Source organism: Hyperoodon ampullatus (assembly GCF_949752795.1).
Source record: "Hyperoodon ampullatus genome assembly, chromosome: 7".
Taxonomy (NCBI): Eukaryota; Metazoa; Chordata; class Mammalia; order Artiodactyla; family Ziphiidae; genus Hyperoodon; species Hyperoodon ampullatus.
The window spans coordinates 54848487-54871068 of record NC_136920.1 but is presented as its reverse complement, the minus strand read 5'-3'; the positions used below and the strand labels follow the sequence as shown (position 1 = coordinate 54871068).

Below are 22582 nucleotides of genomic sequence, written 5' to 3'. Positions count from 1 at the left end.
TTAATCCACTTTGAGTTTATTTTTGTGTATGGTGGTAAAGAATGTTCTAATTTCATTTTTTCACATGTAGCTGTGTAGTTTTCCCCGCACCACTTATTGAAGGGACTATCTTTTCCCATTGTATATTCTTGTCTCCTTTGTTGAAGATTATTTGACCATAGGTGTGTGGGTTTATTTCTGGGCTTTCTATCCTGTTCCATTGATTTATATTTCTGCTTTTGTGCCAGTACCATATTGTTTTGATAACTATAACTTTGTAGTATAGTCTGAAGTCAGGGAGCCTGATTCCTCCAGCTCCATTTTTCTTTCTCAAGATTGCTTTGGCTATTTGGGATCTTTGGTGTCTCCATACAAATTTTAAGATTTTTTTGTTCCAGTTCTGTGAAGAATGCCATTGGAAATTTGATAAGCATTTCATTGAATCTGTAGATTGCCTTGGGTAGTATAGTCATTTTAACAATATTGATTCTTCTAATCCAAGAATATGGTATATCTTTCCATCTGTTTGTGTTGTCTTCTATTTCTTTCATCAGCATTTTATAGTTTTTGGTGTACAGGTCTTTTGCCTCCTTATGTAGGTTTATTCCTAGATATTTTATTCTTTTTGATGTGATGGTAAATGGGATTGTTTCTTGAATTTCTTTCTGATCTTTCATTGTTACTGTATAGAAATGCAACAGATTTCTGTGTATTAATTTTGTATCCTGCAACTTTACTGAGTTCATTGATGAGCTCTAGTAGTTTTCTGGTAGCATCTTTAGGATTCTCTATGTATAGTATCTTGTCATCTACAGAGAGTGACAGTTTTACTTTTTTTCCATTTTGGATTCCCTTTATTTCTTTTTCTTCTCTGATTGCTGTGGCTAGGACTTCCAAAACTATGTTGACATCCTTGTCTTGTTCCTGATCTTACAGGAAATGCTTTCAGCTTTCCTTTTTTTAATTTTTCTAATTAATTTTTTTTTTTTTTTTTTTGCGGTACGCGGGCCTCTCACTGTTGTGGCCTCTCCCGTTGCGGAGCACAGGCTCCGGACACGCAGGCTCAGCGGCCATGGCTCACGGGCCCAGTCGCTCCGCGGCACGCGGGATCCTCCCGGACCGGGGCACGAACCTGTGTCCCCTGCATTGGCAGGCGGACTCCCAACCACTGCGCCACCAGGGAAGCCCTATTTTTCTAATTAATTTTTTATTTTATCTTTGGCTGCTTTGGGTCTTGGTCGCTGTGCGCGGGCTTTCTCTAGTTGTGGCGAGTGAGGACTACTCTTCATTGCGGTGCACGGGCTTCTCATTGTAGTGGGTTCTCTTGTTGCAGAGCACGGACTTTAGGTGCGTGGGCTTCAGTAGTTGCGGCATATGGGCTCAGTACTTGTGGTGTGTGGGCTCTAGGGCATGTGGGCTTCAGTAGTTGTAGTGTACAGGCTCAGTAGTTGTGGCTTGTGGGCTCTAGAGTGCAGGCTCAGTAGTTGTGGCGCATGGGCTTAGTTGCTCCATGGCATATGGGGTCTTCCCGGACCAGGGATTGAGCTCATGTCCCCTGCATTGGCAGGTGATTCTTAACCACTATGTCACCAGGGAATTCCCTGCTTTTAGCTTTTCACTGTTGAGTATGATGTTAGCTGTAGGTTTGTCATATATGGCCTTTATTTTGTTGAGGTATGTTCCCTCTGTGCCCACTTTCTGGAGAATTTTTATCATAAATGGGTGTTGAATTTTGTCAGAAGCTTTTTCTGCATCTGTTGAGGTGATCATATGGTGTTTATTCTTCAGTTTGTTAATGTGGTGTATCACAGTGATTGATTTGTGGATATTGAAAAATCCTTGCATCCCTGGGATAAATCCCACTTGATCATGCCGTGTGATTTTTTTTTTTTTTTTTTTTTAGTTTCTGCTTTATAACAAAGTGAATCAGTCATACATATACATCTGTTCCCACATCCCTTCCCTCCTGCGTCTCCCTCCCTCCCACCCTCCCCATCCCACCCCTCCAGGCGGGCACAAAGCACCGAGCTGATCTCCCTGTGCTCTGCAGCTGCTTCCCACTATCTATCTACCTTACGTTTGGTAGTGTGTATATGTCCATGCCTCTCTTTCGCTTTGTCACAGCTTACCCTTCCCCCTCCCCATATCCTCAAGTCCATTCTCAAGTAGGTCTGTGTCTTTATTCCTGTTTTACCCCTAGGTTCTTCATGACATTTTTAAAAAAAATTCCATATATATGTGTTAGCATACGGTATTTGTCTTTCTCTTTCTGACATACTTCACTCTGTATGACAGACTCTAGGTCTATCCACCTCATTACAAATAGCTCAGTTTCGTTTCTTTTTATGGCTGAGTAATATTCCATTGTATATATGTGCCACATCTTCTTTATCCATTCATCCGATGATGGACACTTAGGTTGTTTCCATCTCTGGGCTATTGTGAATAGAGCTGCAATGAACATTTTGGTACATGTCTCTTTTTGAATTATGGTTTTCTCAGGGTATATGCCTAGTAGTGGGATTGCTGGGTCATATGGTAGTTCTATTTTTAGTTTTTTAAGGAACCTCCATACTGTTCTCCATAGTGGCTGTACCAATTCACATTCCCACCAGCAGTGCAAGAGTGTTCCCTTTTCTCCACACCCTCTCCAGCATTTATTGTTTCTAGATTTCTTGATGATGGCCATTCTGACTGGTGTGAGATGATATCTCATTGAAGTTTTGATTTGCATTTCTCTAATGATTAATGATGTTGAGCGTTCTTTCATGTGTTTGTTGGCAGTCTGTATATCTTCTTTGGAGAAATGCCTATTTAAGTCTTCTGCCCATTTTTGGATTGGGTTGTTTGTTTTTTTGCTATTGAGCTGCATGAGCTGTTTATAAATTTTGGAGATTAATCCTTTGTCAGTTGCTTCATTTGCAAATATTTTCTCCCATTCTGAGGGTTGTCTTTTGGTCTTGTTTATGGTTTCCTTTGCTATGCAAAAGCTTTGAAGTTTCATTAGGTCCCATTTGTTTATTTTTGTTTTTAGTTCCATTTCTCTAGGAGGTGGGTCCAAAAGGATCTTGCTGTGATTTATGTCATAGAGTGTTCTGCCTATGTTTTCCTCTAAGAGTTTGATAGTTTCTGGCCTTACATTTAGGTCTTTAATCCATTTTGAGCTTATTTTTGTGGCTGTGTGATCTTTTTAATGTATTGTTTGCTAGTATTTTGTTGAGGATTTTTGTATTTATGTTTATCAGTGATATTGGCCTATAATTTTCTTTTTTTCTGTGGTTTCTTTGTCTGGTTTTGGTATCAGGGTGATGGTGGCCTCATAGAATGAGTTTGGAAGTGTTCCTTCCTCTGCAATTTTTTGGAAGATTTTCAGAAAGATAGGTGTTAACTCTTCTCTAAATGATTGATAGAATTCACCTTGGAAGCCACCTGGTCCTGGACTTTTGTTTGTTGGGAATTTTTAAGTCACAGTTTCGATTTCAGTACTTGTGATTGGTCTGTTCGTATTTTCTGTTTCTTCCTGGTGCAGTCATGGGAGTTTGTACCTTTCTAAGAATTTGTCCATTTCTCCTAGGTTGTCTGTTTTGTTGGAATATAGTTGCTTGTAGTAATCTCTTTTGATCCTTTTTATTTCCGTGGTGTCTGCTGTAACTTATTCTTTTTCATTCCTGATTTTATTGATTTGAGTCCTCTCCCTTTTTTTCTTGATGAGTCTGGCTACAGATTTATCAACTTTGTTTATCTTTTTAAAGAACCAGCTTTTAGTTTCATTGATCTTTTCTATTTTTTCTTCGTGTCTATTTCATTTATTTCTGCTCTGATCTTTATGATTCCTTTCCTTCTACTAACTTTGGGGGTTTTTTGTTCTTCTTTCTCTAATTGCTTTAGGTGTAAAGTTAGGTTGTTTATTTGAGATTTTTCTTGTTTCCTGAGGTGAGATTGTATTGCTATAAACCTCCCTCTTAGAACTGCTTTTGCTGCATCCCATAGATTTTGGATCATTGTGTTTTCATTGTTATTTGTCTATAGATATTTTTTGATTTCCTCTTTGATTTCTTCAGTGATCCATTGGTTGTTTTGTAGCATGTTGTTTAGCCTGCACATGTTTGTGTTTCTTACAGTATTTTTCTTGTGATTGCTTTTTTTAAAATTGAAGTATAATTGCTTTACAGTGTTTTGTTAATGACTGCTGTACAGCAAAGTGACTCAGGTAGACATATATACATTCTCTTTCATATTCTTTTCCATTATGGTTTATCACAAGATATTGAATATAGTTCCTGGTTCTATACAGTAGGACCTTGTTGTTTATCCATTCCAGATACACCAGTTTGCATCTGCTAATCCCAAACTCTCAATCCATCCCTCTCTCACCACCCTCCTTCTTGGTAACCACCAGTCTATTCTCTATGTCTGTGATTGTGTTCTGTTTCATATATAGGTTAATTTGTGTCATATTTTAGATTCCACATATGAGTAATATCATATGGTATTTTTCTTTCTCTTTCTGACTGACTTCACTTAGTATGATAATCTCTAGTTACATCCATGTTACTACAAATGGCATTATTTTGTTCTTTTTTATGTCTGAGTGGTATTCCATTGTATGTATGTACCACATCTTCTTATTCCATTCATCTATTGATGGACATTTAGGTTTTCTCCTAAAAAACCTAAAACCTAGGTTTTGGCTATTGTGAATAGTGCTGCTGTGAACATAGGGGGTGCATTTATCTTTTTGAATTATAGTTTTGTCTGTATATATGCCCAGGAGTGGGATTGCTGGATTATATAATTGTAACTCTATTTTTAGTTTTCTGAGGAACTTCCATACTGTTCTCCACAGTGGCTGTATCAATTTACATTCCAACAGTGCAAGAGGGTTCTCTTTTTTCCACAGACTCTCCAGCATTTATTGTTTGTAGACTTTTTGATGACTGTTCTGACTGGCATGAGGTGGTACCTCATTGTAGTTTTGATTTGCATTTCTCTAATAATTAGCAATGTTTAGCATCTTTTGATGTGCCTATTGGCCATATATTTGTCTTCTTTGGAGAAATGTCTCTTTCTGTCTTCTGCCCACTTTTCAATTGAGTTGTTTTTTTGTTGTTGAGTTTTATGAGCTATTTGTATATTTTGGAAATTAAGCCCTTGTCAGTTGCATCATTTACAAATATTTTCTCCCATTCTGCAGGTTGTATTTTCATTTTGCGTATCGTTTCCTTTGCTGTGCAAAAGCTTGCAAGTTTGATTAGGTCTCATTTGTTTATTTTTGTTTTTATTTCTATTGCCTTGGGAGACTGAAGTAAGAAATCATAACATACGATTTATGTTAGACATTGTTTTGCCTATGTTCTGTTCTAGGAGTTTTATGGTGTCATGTCTTATGCTTAAGTCTTTTAAGCCATTTTGAGTTTATTTTTGTGTATGGTCAGAGGGTGTCTTCTAACTTCATCGATTTACATGTGGCTGTCCAATTTTCACAACACCACTTGCTGAAGAGACTGTCTTTTTCCCATTGTGTATTCTTGCCTCCTTTTTCAAAGATTAATTGACCATAGGTGTGTGGGTTTACTTCTGGGCTCTCTGTTGTGTTCCATCGATCCATATGTCTATTTTTTCTTCTAGTACCATGCCATTTTGATTACTGTAGCTTTGTAGTATTTTCTGAAGTCTGGGATGGTTATTCCTCCTGCTTTGTTATTTTTCTTCAGGATTGCTTAGGCAATTCTGGGTCTTTTATGGTTCCATATGAATTTTAGGATTATTTTTTCTAGTTTTGTAAATACGTCATGGGTAATTTAATAGGGATCACATTAAATCTGTAGATTGCTTTGGGTAGTATGGCTATTTTAACAATATTAATTCTTCCAATCCAAGAGCATGGGATATCTTTCCATTTCATTGAATCATCTTCAGTTTCCTCTATTAATGTTTTATAGTTCTCAGCATATAAGTCTTTCACCTCCTTGGTGAGGTTTATTCCTAAGTATTTCATTTTGGGGGTTGTTATTTTAAAAGTTATTGTCTTTTTACATTCCCTGTCTGATAGTTCATTTTTGGTGTAAAGAAATGCAACTGATTTCTGTATATTCATCTTGTATCCTGCTGCCTTGCTGAATTCAGTCATTTATCAGTTCCAGTAGTTTTTGTGTGGAGTCTTTAGGGTTTTCTACATATAGTATCATATCATTTGAAATAATGACAATTTTATCCCTTTCCTTCCAATTTGGATACCTTTTATTTGTTTTTCTTGTCTGAGTGCTGTGACTAGGACTTCTAATACTATGTTGAATAGAAGATGTGAGAGTGGACATTTTTGTCTTGTTACAGATTTTAGTGGGAAGGCTTTCAACTTTTCACCATTGAGTATTATATTGGCTGTGGGTTTGTCATAAACAGCTTTTACTATTTTGTGATATGTTCTGTCTATACCCACTTTAGTAAGAGTTTTTATTATGAATGGATGTTGAATTCTGTCAAATGCTTTTTCTGCATCTATTGAGATGATTACATGGTTTTTGTCTTTTGTTTATGTGGTTTATCACATTGGTTTGCATATGTAGAACCATTCTTATGAACTTGGGATGACTCCCACTTTGTTATGGTGTATGATGTTTTTTATGTATTGTTGGATTTGGTTTGCCAATATTTTGTTGAGAATTTTTCCCATCTATATTCGTCAAAGATATTGGCTTGTAATTTTTTTTTTTTTTGGTGGTGTCTTTATCTGGATTTGGTATCAAGGTGATGGTAACTTCATAGACTGTCCTTGGGAGTGTTCCCTCTTCTTCAGTTTTTTGGAAGAGTTTGAGAAGGATTGGTATAAATTCTTTTTTGTATGTTTGGTAGAATTTGCCTGTGAAGCCATTTGGTCCTGGCCTTTTGTTTGTAGGGAGTTTTAAAATTACATATTCTATTTCACTTTTAGTGATTGGTCTGTTCCAGTTATCTATTTCTTCTTGATTCAGTTTTGGCAGGCTGTATGTTTCTAGAAATTTGTCCATTTCTTCTAGGTTGTTGAATTCGTTGGCATATAATTCAAAGTATTTCCTTATTATTATTTTTTTTTTGTATTTCTGCAGTATCAGTTGTTGTGTCTCCTTTATTGTTTCTTAGTTTATTTGGGTTCTGTCTCTTTTCTTCTTGGTGAGCCTGGCCAGAGTTTTGTCAATCTTGTTTATCCTTTCAAAGAACCAGCTCTTGTTTTTATTGATTTTTTAAAAAAATATATTTATTTATTTATTTGGCTGTGCCATGTCTTAGTTGTGGCAGGCAGGATCTTTGTTGCCTCATGTGAGGCATCTTTTGTTGCCTCATGTGAGGCATCTTTAGTTGCGGCATGTGAGATCTTTAGTTGTGGCATGTGGGATCTTTTAGTTGCGACATGTGGGATCTTTAGTTGCAGCATGCAGGATCCTTTTTAGTTGAGGCATGCGAACTCTTAGTTGTGGCATGTGGGATCTAGTTCCCTGACCAGAGATCGAACCCAGGCCCCCTGCATTGGGAGCGCAGAGTCTTAGCCACTGGATCACTAGGGAAGTCCCTTTCTATTGTTTTTTAAATCTTTATCTTATTTATTTCCTCTGATCTTTATTATTTCCTTCCTTCTGCTGAATTAAGGTTTGTTTGTTCTTCTTTTTCTAGTTCTTTTAATTGGTAGGTTTGGTTGTTTGAGATTTTTCTTGGTTTTTGAGGAAGGCCTGTATTGCTATGAACTTCCCTCTAGGAACTGCTTTTGCTGCATCCCATAGATTTTGTGTGGTTGTGTTTTCATTGTCATTTGTCTGAAGGTATTTTTGAGTTTCCTCTTTGATATCATCATTGACCCATTGGTTGTTTAGTAGCATGTTGTTTAGTCACCATGTAATTTTTCTTTTTTTTTTTCATTTCTTTTTCTGTGGTTAATTTCTAGTTTCATGTCACTGTGGTCAGAAAAGATGCTTGAGATAATTTCTATATTCTTAAATTTGTTGAGAGTTGTTTTGTGCCCTAGTATGTGGTCAGTCCTAGAGAATGTTCCACATGCACTTGAAAAGAATGTGTGTTCTCGTTTTTTTAGATGTAGTGTCCTGAAAATATCAATTAAGTTTAACTGTCCTATTGTATCATTTAGTATCTCTGTTGCCTTATTGATTCTCTGTGTAGAAGATCTGTCCACTGATGTGAGTGGGGTGTTAAAGTCTCCTAGTATTATTGTATTTCTGTCAATTTCTCCCTTTATGTCTGTTAGTATTTGTTTTATGTATTTGGGTGCTCCTATATTAGGAGCATATATGTTGACGAGTGTAAAATCCTCTTCTTGTATTGATCCTTTTATCATTATATGATGTTCTTCCTTATCTTTCTTTATGGCCTTTGTTTTAAAGTCTGTTTTGTCTGATATGAGTATTGCCACCCCCCCTTTCTTGTCACTTCTGTTTGCATGAAACATCTTTTTCCATCCTCTCTTTCAATATATGTGTGTCCTTTGTCCTAAAGTAGGTCTCTTATAGGCAGCATATTGTAGTCTCTTGCTTTTTTATCCGACCTTCCACTCTTGTGTCTTTTGATTGGAGCATTCAGTCCATTGATATTTAAGGTAATTATTTATAGATATGTATTTGTTGTCATTTTAAACCATGTTTTCCCATTGATTTTATATTTCCTCTCTCTCCCTTTCTTTTTGTTTTTCCTTTTCTGGTTTGATGATTTTCTTTTGTATTATACTTTTGTTCTCTCCTTTTTGTTTTTTTTTGTGAATCTATTGTATGTTTTTGATTCGCGGTTACCCTGTTTTTCAACTATGTTAACACCTTCCTGTATCTGCTTGCCTTAGACTGGTAGTCATATAGGCTCAAACACATTCTAGGAAAAAATTCTACATTTTCTTACTCTCCTCCCCTACATTTTATGATTTTGATGTTCTCTTTTACATCTTCATGTATATCTTTTTGCTGTTCATTGTGGTTATCATCACTTTCACAGAATTTTTTCTTTTTTTTTTTTTTTTTCTTTTTGCGGTACGCGGGCCTCTCACCGTTGTGGCCTCTCCCACTGCGGAGCACAGGCTCCGGACGCGCAGACTCAGCAGCCATGGCTGACGGGCCCAGCTGCTCCACGTCATGTGGGATCTTCCCAGACCGGGGCACGAACCCATGTCCCCTGCATCGGCAGGCGGACTCTCAACCACTGCGCCACCAGGGAAGCCCTCACAGAATTTTTTTTTGTTTTTTTGTTTTTTAATCTTTGTACTGTCTGCTGTCCTGATTGGGTGATTTCCATTTTTCTATCTTCCAGGTCACTTATTCATTCTTTTGAATTATTCATTCTGCTGTTCATTGCCTTTAGCTCAGCTTTCATCTCTGCAAATATGTTTTCTAATTTTTCTTGGTTCCTCTCTATAGTTTCTAGTCCCTTTTTACAGTATTCTGCATTTCTGTCAATAGCCTTTCTTAATTCCTTCAGTATTTTTATTATCTCCTTTTTGAAATCAGTGTCTGTTAGACTGAAGAGGTCTGCTTCATTGTTCATTCAGGGGAATGCGCTGGGTCATTTAACTGGGAGTGGTTCCTTTGCTTCTTCATGTTACTTATATTTCTCTTACGCCGTAAGTTTAGGAGAAACAATTATCTACTGTGGTCTTGGAGAGCTATTTATGTGCTTTCATCCCTGTGTAGCTTGTGTGGGTTTAATAAATTTGGTGTGAGTGCTGTTTTTAGTATGGATCCCTGTAGCCTCTTTTCTCAGCTTGTGCTGGTTGTTATCCCCTTGATAGGGTGTGTGCAGATGTGGTGGCTGGTGCCCGGTCCTGGGGTTCTCAGAGGTGGTAGTGGCTCAGACTTACCCTCAGGGCATGCAATGGGAGTGGATGTGACTTGCAACCACTCCTGGAATTCGGGTGGGCAGTGGTGGGGTCCATGACCACTCCTTAGGTCTGAGAGGGAGGCGGCAGGGGCTTGCAGTCACTCCTGGAGTCTGGGAGGGAGGTGGCGGGAGCCCATGACCACTCCTGGGATGTGGGAGAGAAGCAGTGGGGGCTGGTGACTGCTCCTGGTGTTTAGGTGGGTGGCAGTGGAGGCTTGCGACTGCCCCTGGAGCCTGTACAGGCAGTGTCCTGCCCTCTGCATGCATGCCCACAGGGGAAAAGGCTGCAATCTGGGTCCCACCCCTCCCCTTGTGCACCCCCCAAACAGTGGTGACTGACCTCTGTGACGTCCCAGGCTTCCTCCACATACACCCCCAGCCATGGTTGTACTGGATTCCAGCACCACTCCCACCCCTGTCTGTCTCCACACAGCCATCCCCAGTCCTCTTCCCAGTTCTGATTCCAAAGCCCGAGTTCCAGCACCCAGCCCTTGCCAGTTCTGGCAGACATGTGTGTCAGGCTAGGGAGCACAGGGTGGTGGCACTGACCATCTGTGCAGTTCTCCCTCTGCTCTGGCTGCCTCTAACAGGTTGCTGCGCTCTCCGCAAAGGCTCTGAAGCTCCCCTTCTATCTTGGCTGATCTCCCTGCCAGTGAGGGGGCTTCCCAGGTTGCAGGGACCTTTCCTCTTTCATAGTTCCTCCCAATGTTGCAGGTCCCATCCCGATTCCTTTCTTGCTTTCTTCTTTTTTTTCTTTGTTCCCACCCAGTCACATGGAGATTTTCTTGCCCTTTCAGCAGTCTGAGGTCTTCTGCCAGCGTTCAGTAGATATTCTGTGAGAATTGTTTCACGTGTAGATGTATTTTTGATATATTTGTGGGAGAGGGTGAACTTCATGTCCTGCTACTCCGATATCTTGATCACTCCCTGTGATCGATTTCCAATCTCATAGAATTGTGGTCGGAAAAGCTGCTTGATATGATTTCAAGTTTCTTAAATTTACCAAGATTTGCTTTGTGGCCCAGCATATGGTCAATCCTGGAGAATGTTCCGTGTGCCCTTGAGAAGAACGTATATTCTGCTGCTTTTGGATGGAATCCTCTATAAATATCACTTGAGTTCATCTGGTCTTATGTGTCATTCAAGGCCTATATTTCCTTATTGATTTTCTGTCTGGATGATCTGTCCATTGATGAAAGTGGGGGTTAAAGTCTCCCACTATTATTGTGTTACTGTTGATTTCTCCTTTTATGGCTGTTAGTATTTGCCTTATATATTGAGGTGCTCCTATGTTGGGTGCACATATATTTATAATTGTTATATCTTCTTGTACTGATCCTTTGATCATTATGCAGTGTCCTTCTTTGTCTCCAGTAATAGTCTTTCTTTCAAAGTCGATTTTGTCTGATATGAGTATTGCTACTCCAGCTTTCTTCTGATTTCCATTTGCATGGAGTACCTTTTTCTATCCCCTCATTTTCAGTCTGTATGTGTCCCTAGATCTGAAGTGTGAGTCTCTTGTAGACAGCATATATATGGGACTTGTTTTTGTATCCATTCGGCCAGTCTTTGTCTTTTTTTTTTTTTTAAACAAAAATATATTTTTCCCTGATCCTTTCATTTTACAAACTGGAAACATGTACGTAAAGCAGAGGAGATGCTGACTCAGGGAAAGGACAGCTAGATCAAAGTTCTTAGGTCAGAATTTTGAAGCTTATTCTTTTTTTAAAAATATTTTTATTAGTTTCTGCTTTATAACAAAGTGAATCAGTTATACATATACATCTGTTCCCATATCCCTTCCCTCTTGCGTCTCCCTCCCTCCCACCCTCCCTATCCCACCCCTCCAGGTGGTCACAAAGCACCGAGCTGATCTCCCTGTGCTATGCAGCTGCTTCCCACTAGCTATCTACCTTACGTTTGGTAGTGTATATATGTCCATGCCTCTCTCTCGCTTTGTCACAGCTTACCCTTCCCCCTCCCCATATCCTCAAGTCCATTCTCAAGTAGGTCTGTGTCTTTATTCCTGTTTTACCCCTAGGTTCTTCATGGCAATTTTTTTTTCTTAAATTCCATATATATGTGTTAGCATATGGTATTTGTCTTTCTCTCTCTGACTTACTTCACTCTGTATGACAGACTCTAGGTCTATCCACCTCATTACAAATAGCTCAATTTTGTTTCTTTTTATGGCTGAGTAATATTCCATTGTATATATGTGCCACATCTTCTTTATCCATTCATCCGATCAGTCTTTGTCTTTTGGTTGAAGCATTTAATCCATTTACATTTAAGGTAATCATGAATATGTATGTTCTTATTGCCATTTTGTTAATTTTTTTAAATAAATTTATTTTGGGCTGTGTTGGGTCTTTGTTGCTGCGTGCGGGATCTCTCTAGTTGCGGCGAGCGGGGGCTACTCTTCATTGCAGTGCGCGGGCTTCTCATTGTGGTGGCTTCTCTTGTTGCGGAGCACAGGCTCTAGAACGCAGGCTCAGTAGTTGTGGCGCATGGGCTTAGTTGCTCCGCAGCATGTGGGATTTTCCTGGACCAGGGCTCAAACCCGTGTCCCCTGTACTGGCAGGAGGATTCTTAACCACTGCGCCACCAGGGAAGCCCTTGTTAATTGTTTTGAATTTGTTTTTGTAGGTCTTTTTCCTTCGCTTCCTCTTTGTTCTCTTTTCCTGTGATTTGATGACTATCTTCAGTGTTGAGTTTGGATTCCTTTTTCTTTTTTGTGTATGTGTCTAGTGTAGATTTTTGGTTTGCAGTTACCGTGGGGTTCTGATATAATAGTCTGTATATATATACAAGATTGTTTTTTAAGTTTCTGGTTTCTTAATTTCCAGTGCATTTCCAATATCCTGCATTTGTACTCTCCTCTCCTCACAATTGCTAGTTTTGATATCATATTTGTGTGTGGATGATTTCCTACCTTTATTGTATGTTTGCCTTTACCATTGAGCTTTCCCATTCATAATTTTCTTATTTCTAGTTGTGGCCTTTTCTTTTCTGCCTAGAGAAGTTCCTTTAGCATTTGTTGTAAAGCTGGTTTGGTGGTGCTGAATTGTCTTAGCTTCTGCTTGTCCGTAAAGCTTTTGATTTCTCTGTCAAATCTGAATGAGAGCCTTGCTGGGTAGAGTATTCTTGGTTGTAGGTTTTTCCCTTTTATTGCTTTAAAAATATCATACCACTCCTTTCTGGCCTGCAGAGTTTCTGCTGAAAAATCAGCTGATAACCTTATGGGGATTCCCTTGTATGTTACTTGTTGGTTTCCCCTTGTTGCTTTTAATATTTTCTCTTTGTCTTTAATTTTTGTCAATTTGATTAATATGTGTCGATGTATTCCTCCTTTCCCATGTTAGGGAAGTTTTCAGCTATTAACTCTTCAAATATTTTCTCAGGCCCTTTTCTCTCTCTTCTCCTTCTGGGACCCCTATAATGCAAATGGTGCATTTAATGTTGTTCCAGAGGTTCATCTAGTGTATTTTCACTGCCCTAAAAATCCTCTGCTCTATCTGTTCACCCCCCTCTAACTCCTGGCAACCTTTTTACTGTTTCCATAGTTTTGCCTTTTCCAGAACCATACATTTAGAATCATATATTTGGAATCATATAGTATGTAGCCTTTTCAGATTGGCTTCTTTCAGTTAGTAATATGTATTTAAGGTTGCTTCATTTCTTTTTGTGGCTTGATAGCTCATTTCTTTTTGGCACTGAATAATATTCCATTGCCAGGATGTACCACAGTGCCATTTATCCATTAACCTACTGAAGGGACATGTTAGTTGCTTCCAAGTTTTGGCAATTCTAAATAAAGCTTGCATCAACATCCCTGTGCAGGTTTTTGTGTGGATATAAGGTTTCAGCTCCTTTGGGTAAATACCAAAGAGTGTGATTGCTGCATAGGATGGGAGGAGTATGTTTAGTTGTGTAAGAAACTGCAAAACTGTCTTCCAAAGTGGCTGTACCATTTTGCATTCCCACCAGCAATGAATGAGAGTTCCTGTTGCTCCACATCCTTGCTGGCATTTGGTGTTGTCAGTGTTCTGGATTTTGGCCTTTCTAATAGGTGTGTAGTGGTATCTCATTGTTTTAATTTGTATTTCCCTGACTGACATGATGTTGAGCATCTTTTCATGTGCTTATTTACCATCTGTGTGTGTGTGTATATATATATATATATATATATATATAAATTTTTTTTTGTGAGATGTTTGTTAAAATGTTTGGCTCACTTTTTAATCAGGTTGTTTGTTTTCTTATTGTTTAAGAGGTTTTTTTTTTTTTCATTAACAGTCCTTTATCAGATGTGTGTTTTACAAATATTTTCTCCCAGTCTCTGGTTTGTCTTCTAATACTCTTGACTCTGTACTTCACAGAACAGAATTTTTTAATTTCAATGAAATCCAGCTTATCACTTATTTCTCTCATGGATTGTGTCTTTGGTGATGTGTCTAAAAAGGCATCACCACACTCAAGGTCACTAGGTTTCTCCTGTTATTTTCTAAGAGTTTTATAGTTTTGAATTTTACATTTAGGTCTATGATCCATTTGGAGTTAATTTTTGTGACAGGTGTAGGGTTTGTGTTCAGATTCATTTTTTTGGTTTTGGATGTATACTTGTTCCAATACCATTTGTTGAACAGACTTTCTCTGCTCCATTATATTGCCTTTGCTCCTTTGTCAATGATCAGTTGACTCTATTTATGGGGGTCTGTTTCTGGGCTCTTTATTCTGTTCTATTGATCTATTCAACTGTTCTTTCACCAGTACCGCACTTAGACATCTTTTTTTTTTTTTTCCTTACTATAGGATCCTTTGATTTTTTTTTTACATCTTTATTGGAGTATAATTGCTTTACAATGGTGTGTTAGTTTCTGCTTTATAACAGAGTGAATCAGTTATACATATACATATGTTTCCATATCTCTTCCCTCTTGCGTCTCCCTCCCTCCCACCCCTCCAGGCGGTCACAAAGCGCCGAGCTGATCTCCCTGTGCTCTGCGGCTGCTTCCCACTAGCTATCTACCTTACGTTTGGTAGTGTATATATGTCCATGCCTCTCTCTCGCTTCGTCCCAGCTTACCCTTCCCCCTCCCCATACCCTCAAGTCCATTCTCTAGTAGGTCTGTGTCTTTATTCCTGTTAGACATCTTTTTTAAAAGTCACAGTGGAAGTAAGCCTTGGTTTTGGCTGTGGTAGGACCTCCAGGCAGTTTCTTCTCTCTGAGCTTCAGCTCCAGGAGGAGGTTGGAGCTGAACTCTAGGAATTCCTAACATGCTGCTGTTGTGCTTCTCAAACTGCCTGGGGAAGGACTAGTTTTGTTTCATTTTTAGAATGTCCAGTCTGCTGCAGACTCTTCCTTTTGTAGAATACAATAAAATGACTTACTAGGAAATGATCGTGTGCTTGTACGGTCATAGTACTGTCAAATCACTATACGAGGTTCTAAAGTCTCAGTTTCTGAACTTGCTTTGTCACAGACTGCTAAGTGGACCACACTTTGGTTATACTGTCCTGCACAGTGGGTGCAGGTTGGAGAGATGCCTACCTGTCTAGCCAGAGCTTCTTGGGAGAACAGGAGCTCAGCTGGGGCTTGGGAATTGGCTTGTTCCAGGGAATGTGGTTGTCAAGAGGGGCTCTTTCTTATCTCCCATGGGATCAGACCCCTTCATGAGCCCCAGTTTACCCCCCTCCTCTTTTTTCAGCATACTCCTCACATCGACCCCCTCCCAGTTGAAGGCAGAGGGACAACTTGGGGTGGCAGGGGCCCTGAGAAGGGGCCGTAATAGTTGGCTTGGAGGGCCAAGGTTGGAGCAGGGCCTGCTGCTCTGGATGGGTCTGAACGCCATTTCTCAGGGACGTAGGGAGAAGGGTGTGAGTGGCTGGTGGTGATATTGGCATGGACTCTGAAGCATGTCTGAGAGTTCCAACTTTAAAACCCTGAGACCATAAGACCTTAGGACATTCGAATCTTCAAATTGTGGAGTGATGGGCTGTTAGAACTGGAAGGGACTGCAGGCGTCACCTTGTTGTCCAAGCCGAGTTGTTCACCTGCTCCTCCCTGGCGCCTGGCCCAGATTTGAGCTGCAGGTGTCTGTCCTGCCTTTAGCTTGGAGTCCTTGGGTGGCCACAGTATGGGTGAGTAGAGGTTCTTTGGGTGCCCTTGGCTTACTCCAGGTGCCCCGCTCTGTTTGGAAGTTTCAGACACTGTGTCCTCCGTTTGACTGAGAACAACTCCCAGCCCTTGATGACCAAGCTGCAGTGGCTCTTCGCCTTCCTGGAGCACAGCCAGGTGAGCGCAGGGGGAGTCGGGGCTGCTGGAGAGGAGGCCCGGTCTGACACCTCCCCTTCCCCACGACCTGCCTGCATCTGGCTGTGGGCCCGCACTTTCTGGTGTAAGTTGTTGGGCCGCAGTCCAGGCTGGCATGGGTTCACGGCTAAAGCCCAAGGGGCCGATTCAGCGCCCTTACCGGGCAGGCGAGGGAGTGCCTCCTGAGCCCCTCTCTGCTGTGCTGCCCACCTCTCTCCCATCAGTGGTTCAGTCCATTCTATTAGGTGTTGCTTTGTTGGTCTGCTGTCATTTTTGAGCACTCATATTGCCTGCCAGGCACCCTGAGGGCTGTATTTGTTTTAATCACTGTCTCTGCCCTCCTGGAACCTAAAGCCCTTGGCCAGGCAGACATTATGCCAGGCCCTGTGCAGGGGCACAGAGATGAGTCAGCCACAGTCCTGCCTCCACGGAGCACGTAGTCTGGTGGGGGAGAGGAACCTGCAGATAGCAACTGTAGTGCTTGAGCAGAGGGAAATGCGAGCGTAGTGTGCGTATTAGGGAGGGAGAGTTGATCATGATGGGGATGGGGGCTGTTGGGAAGACACTGTGGGACACGTGACACTAACTGCACCTGGGACTTGAACTCTATATAGCTAAGCTCCTGACAGGGGAGAAGGGTGTTTCAGGCAGAGGGAATGGCAACGAATAAGGGCCTGGAGTGAAATGTGAGGTGTGTCAGGGAAGAGCAGACTCCTGGAGGATTGTTCATCTCCGTGAACCGGATGTCCTGCTTATAGGCTGCATGGTCTTGGTGGGATGAGTCAGGGAAGGGGGAGGACTTTAGTGGGGAGGCTGGAAGTTTGGGGCAGAGTCCCCAGGGCCATCCTCAGGCCTAGCATGCTGTGGCGCTGGTTGGTGAGTGGCCCCGGCTCCTGGCCCTGTCTTTCTCCCTCCTTGGTCCTAGCGGCCTGCCATTTCTCCAGAGAACTTTCTATCTGCATCCTGGACACCCTGGTTCAGCCCTGGCACCCAGCAGGACTGTTCGGAGTACCTGAAGTACCTGCTGGATCGGTAAGGGAGGCCAGGCCTGGCTGTGCACGGGGGCTCCAGGTCTGGAGAGGGTGCTCGTGGGAAAGCCCCCTCTCCCTGGACTGTGTTGTCTCTTCCTGGAAACGGGGGCACAGCCCTGCACTTGTGAAAGGCTTGGAGCAGATGTGTGTCGTGAGTGTGGGGACAGGGGCCGAGTGGGAGGGAAGTTTTGGAGATGCTGACGTGAACCGTGACTGGGAGGGTAAGTGTGTGTATGTACACTATGCTGTGCTTGCCTGAGTGTGCATGTGTGTGTTTTCTCATCAGCTCTCTGGGGGCACATGCACGTCTTTTTGTGGCAGGTTTGTGAGCCTTATGCAGCTAAGTATGTAGCATGTGTGCCTGGCTTATGAGTGCACGTGCACGGATGCCATTTTGTACATGCATATGTATGTTCCCCGTGCCTTCTCCTGCATGTGTGTAAACATGTGGCCAGCTGAGTAAGGTAGATGCACAGGTCAGGCCAGTGCACTGGGGATGGGTCTGTGTGTATGGACGAAGGCCCTTTGCTCCCTGCACCAGGCTGCATGAAGAAGAGAAAACTGGGACGAGGATCTGCCAAAAGCTCAAGCAGTCCAGCTTGCCCTCCCCGCCCGAGGAGCCCCCTAGCCCGAGTCCAACCTCTGTGGAGAAGATGTTCGGAGGCAAGATTGTGACTCGGATATGCTGTCTCCGCTGCCTTAACATCTCCACCAGGGAGGAGGCCTTCACGGACCTCTCTCTCGCCTTTCCCCCGCCCGAGCGCTGCCGCCGCCGCCGCCTGGGCTCAGTGATGCTCCCTGCAGAGGACGTCGGTGCCCAGGACCTCCCTTCACCATCGCGAGCCCAGGCGCCAAGCAGGGCGGCTCCTCAGAGGCAGAGGAAACACTGCATCACAGGGGACGTTCCCCCCACCGTCCTGAACATTGAAGGCCTGGGCCCCGGGGGGCAGAGCAGTCAGGAGGAGGCGGCAAAGGAGGAGGAAGAGAAGGAGGAGAAGGTGGAGAAGGTGGAAAAGGAGGAGGAGAAAGTGGAGAAGGAGGCCGAGAAGGAGGAGGAGGCCGAGAAGGAGAAGGAGGCCGAGAAGGAGGAGGACGGCCTGGGCCCAGGGACCCTCAGAAATGCTTCTACCCCCTCTGGGGAGGGTTCCCGCTCGGTCCTGGACCTGGTCAACTACTTCCTGTCGCCCGAGAGGCTGACGGCAGAGAACCGCTACCGCTGCGAGTCGTGCGCCTCCCTGCAGGACGCCGAGAAGGTGGTGGAGCTGAGCCAGGGGCCGCGCTACCTCATCCTGACCCTGCTGCGCTTCTCCTTCGACCTGCGCACCATGCGGCGCCGCAAGATCCTGGACGACGTCTCCATCCCCCTGCTGCTGCGGCTGCCGCTGGCCGGGGGCCGGGGCCAGGCCTACGACCTCTGCAGCGTCGTGGTGCACTCCGGGGTGTCCTCGGAGAGCGGCCATTACTACTGCTACGCCCGCGAGGGTGTAGCCCGCCCAGCCCCGAACGCGGGAGCGGCCGATGGGCCGGAGCCCAACAACCAGTGGTACCTGTTCAACGACACCCGGGTGTCCTTCTCCTCCTTTGAGTCTGTCAGCAACGTCACCTCCTTCTTCCCCAAGGACACCGCCTACGTGCTCTTTTATCGGCAGCGGCCCCGGGAGGGGCCTGAGGCTGAGCCCGGCTCTCCCCGAGCCTGGGCAGAGCCCACCCTCCACAAAGACTTGATGGAAGCCATTTCCAAAGACAACATCCTTTTCCTGCAGGTGAGCAGACCCTGGGGGCAGAGGGGCTTCCCAGCACCCACCGGCTCAGATGGTGACCGCTCCTCTCTTGGAGTCTCTTCCTTTTTCCCTCGATCCATTCAGCTATCATTTAGTGCTGGGGAAGATTGGTGGGCCAGACGTAGCCCCATACTTCAGAGGAACAGACATGAGGAATTATCCGTTTTTTATTAAGGTGTCCTAAGTGTGCTGGAGGAGAGGCTCTGTGAGCAGTGGACATGAGCGGGTGGGGGTGCCGCCCGGCCCACTGAGCCTCTTCTCTCCCTGAGCCTTCGACTCCACTCTGTAGAGTCAAGGGTGGTATCAAAATACTTTGCAGCTGAAACAGCCAGTGCGCGGCCGCCGCAGGCAGCCGGTGTGGGCATGTCAGGTCCCCTGGCCAGCAGCACCTGCGTGCCGTGGGGACCCTGGCTCTGCTTTTGCGTTTCTGCCGAACTGTCCAGGTGGAGGCAGGGCTGGGCCCATGGTAATAAGGCGAATCCACGGCTGGCCTCAGTTCAGCGGGAGGAAGAGCGTCCTCGCTGGCAGAGGGTTCCTTGTGCCCTGAGAGGCAGAGGCTGGACAGCCACGCCAGGAAGCCTGCAGAAGAGTCCCTGGGGGGGGAGGGGGTACGAGGTGACCTGTGAAGTCTCTGCACCTCCTGCTTTCTGGTGCCATGTCAGGCCCTCGTCAGCTGTTCACAGTCCAGTTAGTTAGTAGAAATGAGTTCTTTTCCTCCAGGGGGCTGGGAGTTTTGTTTTTTTTTGCGGTACGCGGGCCTCTCACTGTTGTGGCTTCTCCCGTTGCGGAGCACAGGCTCCGCGGCCTTGGCTCACGGGCCCAGCCGCTCCGCGGCACATGGGATCTTCCCAGACCGGGGCACGAACCCGTGTCCCCTGCATCGGCAGGCGGACTCTCAACCACTGCGCCACCAGGGAAGCCCCGCTGGGCGTTTTTATTCGGGGGAGGAGGAAGAATGCTTTGGAAGCCTAGATACAGGATGGCTATGGGTCCATCCCACCCATCCTCCCAAGCTGGAGTTCCTCTAGGGCAGAAGCTGTGGCTCCTCTGTGTCTGGCCCTGGAGACTGGGGTGATGCTCGGAAGGGCTGGGTGGCATTGGGGGGCGTGAAGGGAGAACTGAGGCTGCAGAGCCTGCCTCTGACTGTTAAGCTTCCGGCCCCGTCCCCATCTGTATTTCCAGGAGCAGGAGAAGGAGGCGCGGAGCAGGGCGGCCTACATCTCTGCGCTCCCCACATCCCCACACTGGGGGCGGGGCTTTGACGAAGACAAAGATGAGGATGAAGGCCCTCCGGGGGGCTGCAGCCCTGCAGGTGGCAGCGGTGGTGACTTCCACAGACTGGTCTTCTAATGGGAACCCTCATCCCCTGGCCTGCTAAGCACTTGTGAGGGTGCCACAGGCAACCTCAGTGGCGGGGGGGCGGGCCCAGGTCCCGGGCAGAGGTGCTCGGCCAGGTGGGGTCTGAGGGAGGCTGTGCAGGTCCAGTCCTAAAGGCAGGCCCTTCTGAGGGCCAGAGAGATGGAGCGGGGGCTTCTGGGCCCCTGCCCTCAGCCTGAAGGGCACACGGAGACTCACTCAGATACAGAGGTGAGACCCAAGCCCCTTAAACCGGGCCTCCGGGCCCGACACTGGGATCAGCCCCGTTAAGACTTAATGACACCCAAGTGTCCTGGTCAGCTGGAAGCAGCTGAGATGGACACTCTCTGGGCCTTGTCCCCTACCCCCTGCAGGCTATCCCACAGGGCTGAACGTCACAGCGCTGGTGTTTTGCCATCAAGTAGCAGTTCCTTCCCAGCTCCTTTCAGACAATCTTGTTTCTCTGTAGTATACAAAGCAGAGGCGGATCCAACCCTAGCACAAAGAAGGCGGCTGTGTGTCACCCCTCTGGCCGCCTTCTGGTGTCTCTGAGGGGCCTGAGGCAACGTCTGTGGGTGCCTACACTGTTTGTTTGTACTTTTTTTGAGAGGCGTGTAGGTGGGAAGAAGCCTGGCACAGGACCAGAGCCTGTCCTCCCGACACCAAGCAACAACGCACAGCGGGGAGGACAGCCTCTTAAGCCTCTCTCCTGCCTCAGTGCCTGAGATGCCACCATTTGCATCCCCCTTCTGGTTACGAGAGAGCGAGTCCTTAGTTTCCTGCAAGTAGGTTTGTTTGTGTTTCTCACGACGTCTGTCCTGAGGGAAGCTGGCTGGCTCAGCACCTCAGCAGTTGGCCATCATCGTGGGGCCGGTCTGGGGAGGAGCAGATAGTGACCTCATTGTGCCCTGACACTGCTGTACCCCTTCTAAGTGAAGAGAAGAGAACCAGGGTCTCCAACAGGAATAAAACTAGGTTCTCGGAAGCCTTGAAAGCTGTTGTTCTTCCTGCCTCAGTCACTGGCTGTGAGGGCAGCTCTACCCTTGGTTTCTTGCTGTGTCTGGACAGGAAGGAAGGGACACCACCCCCTGCCCTGCTGACTTGTGTGCTGCCCCAGGGGAGGCAAGCGTGCCCTACACTGAAGTGCTGTGTAAATCAATCAACGGTGAGGACTGGTGGTGCGGATGTGCCCAGATAGATAGATGATAGGGGTGGGTGCACACGCTGGGGGCCGCCCTAACAGGATACTGTTAAGGGACTGATCTGTCAGGTGGGGCTGGAACTCATCCAGACCCCAGGAACTCTGGGCTGCTCGCTCAGAGATCGCTGCTGCTACCACATTCCTCCCTGCTTACCTCTGAGAATCTGGGGTGGGGGTGGGCTGGGCTCAGGCCAGGAGGAAAGTAGGCGGCAGCCCTCAGGTTCCAGCCATCTTGGAGCTTGGGACTGCAATGGCCTGGCCGGGGGCTTCAGGGGCTGCATTTGGAGGAGCTTTGGCCCAAAAGCCATAGACCCTTGAGACCTCAGGGACCAGCGAAAGTGGGCCGACAGTCGTCTGTCTGTCAGAGACAGAGTCATGCTCAGAATTCATCTCTTTGGTCCATTGAGCCTCCTAAGAAAGATGAATTGGCAGATGTTACTACAATGTCCATTTCATGCACCAGGAGTACAAATTCCGAGGTAAGGAAGATTCACATGTGTTCTCAACCAAGAAAGGTACCCAGTTATTTCCTGTTCAAATGAAAGTGGAGCAGACTGGCACAGCGCTGTCCTAGGACTGTGACAGGAAGGGTTATCCCATTGAGGGCAGGTGTCGTGTGCAGGCCTACAGCCCTGAGCCGGGATCCCAGTGTGTGTGCGTTCCATCCCCAGCCCCTCCGGACGAGACACACTCAGCAGCCCTCCTGGTTGTGTCTAATGGACTTTATTGTTGTCCAGACCCAACACCATAGTAAAAAGGGACCTGCAAGCTCCAGGCCTGTACCATGTGTCGCCACAGCAAAAACAGGACCCATGTGAACACGTTCCCACCCTTCCCCAGACCTACTCACAGGATAAATACGTGTTACAAATCTTTTTAAAAAGAAAACAGAATAAATTAATAACTTAAGTGATTAGGCACCAACAGTGATTTGAAAAATTAAATGTCAATTTTAAACGGTAAGAGGGCCAGAAACCTAAGACTGGGCTTCTTCTAGCCCATTTTCTTTTCCCAACAAAGCAACGATTCTGTGGGAAATGATCCTAAATTTCAAGACACATGTAACCAACAA

At 45.0% G+C, this 22582-nt stretch overlaps 1 protein-coding gene across 1 annotated transcript in view; it reads left to right on the top strand.

Annotated features, from left to right (window-relative positions):
- The window catches only part of USP35 (ubiquitin specific peptidase 35), a gene marked incomplete at both ends in the record, with an annotated part of 66859 nt that extends 46556 nt beyond the window's left edge, over nt 1-20303 (top strand). Inside the window, 4 exons of the mRNA XM_079708552.1 lie at nt 16030-16123; nt 17067-17173; nt 17714-18935; nt 20136-20303. Of these exons, the coding sequence (XP_079564678.1) occupies nt 16030-16123; nt 17067-17173; nt 17714-18935; nt 20136-20303 (1591 nt within the window). The remainder of the gene's footprint in view (nt 1-16029; nt 16124-17066; nt 17174-17713; nt 18936-20135) is intronic.
- Between the last annotated feature and the right edge of the window lie 2279 nt (nt 20304-22582).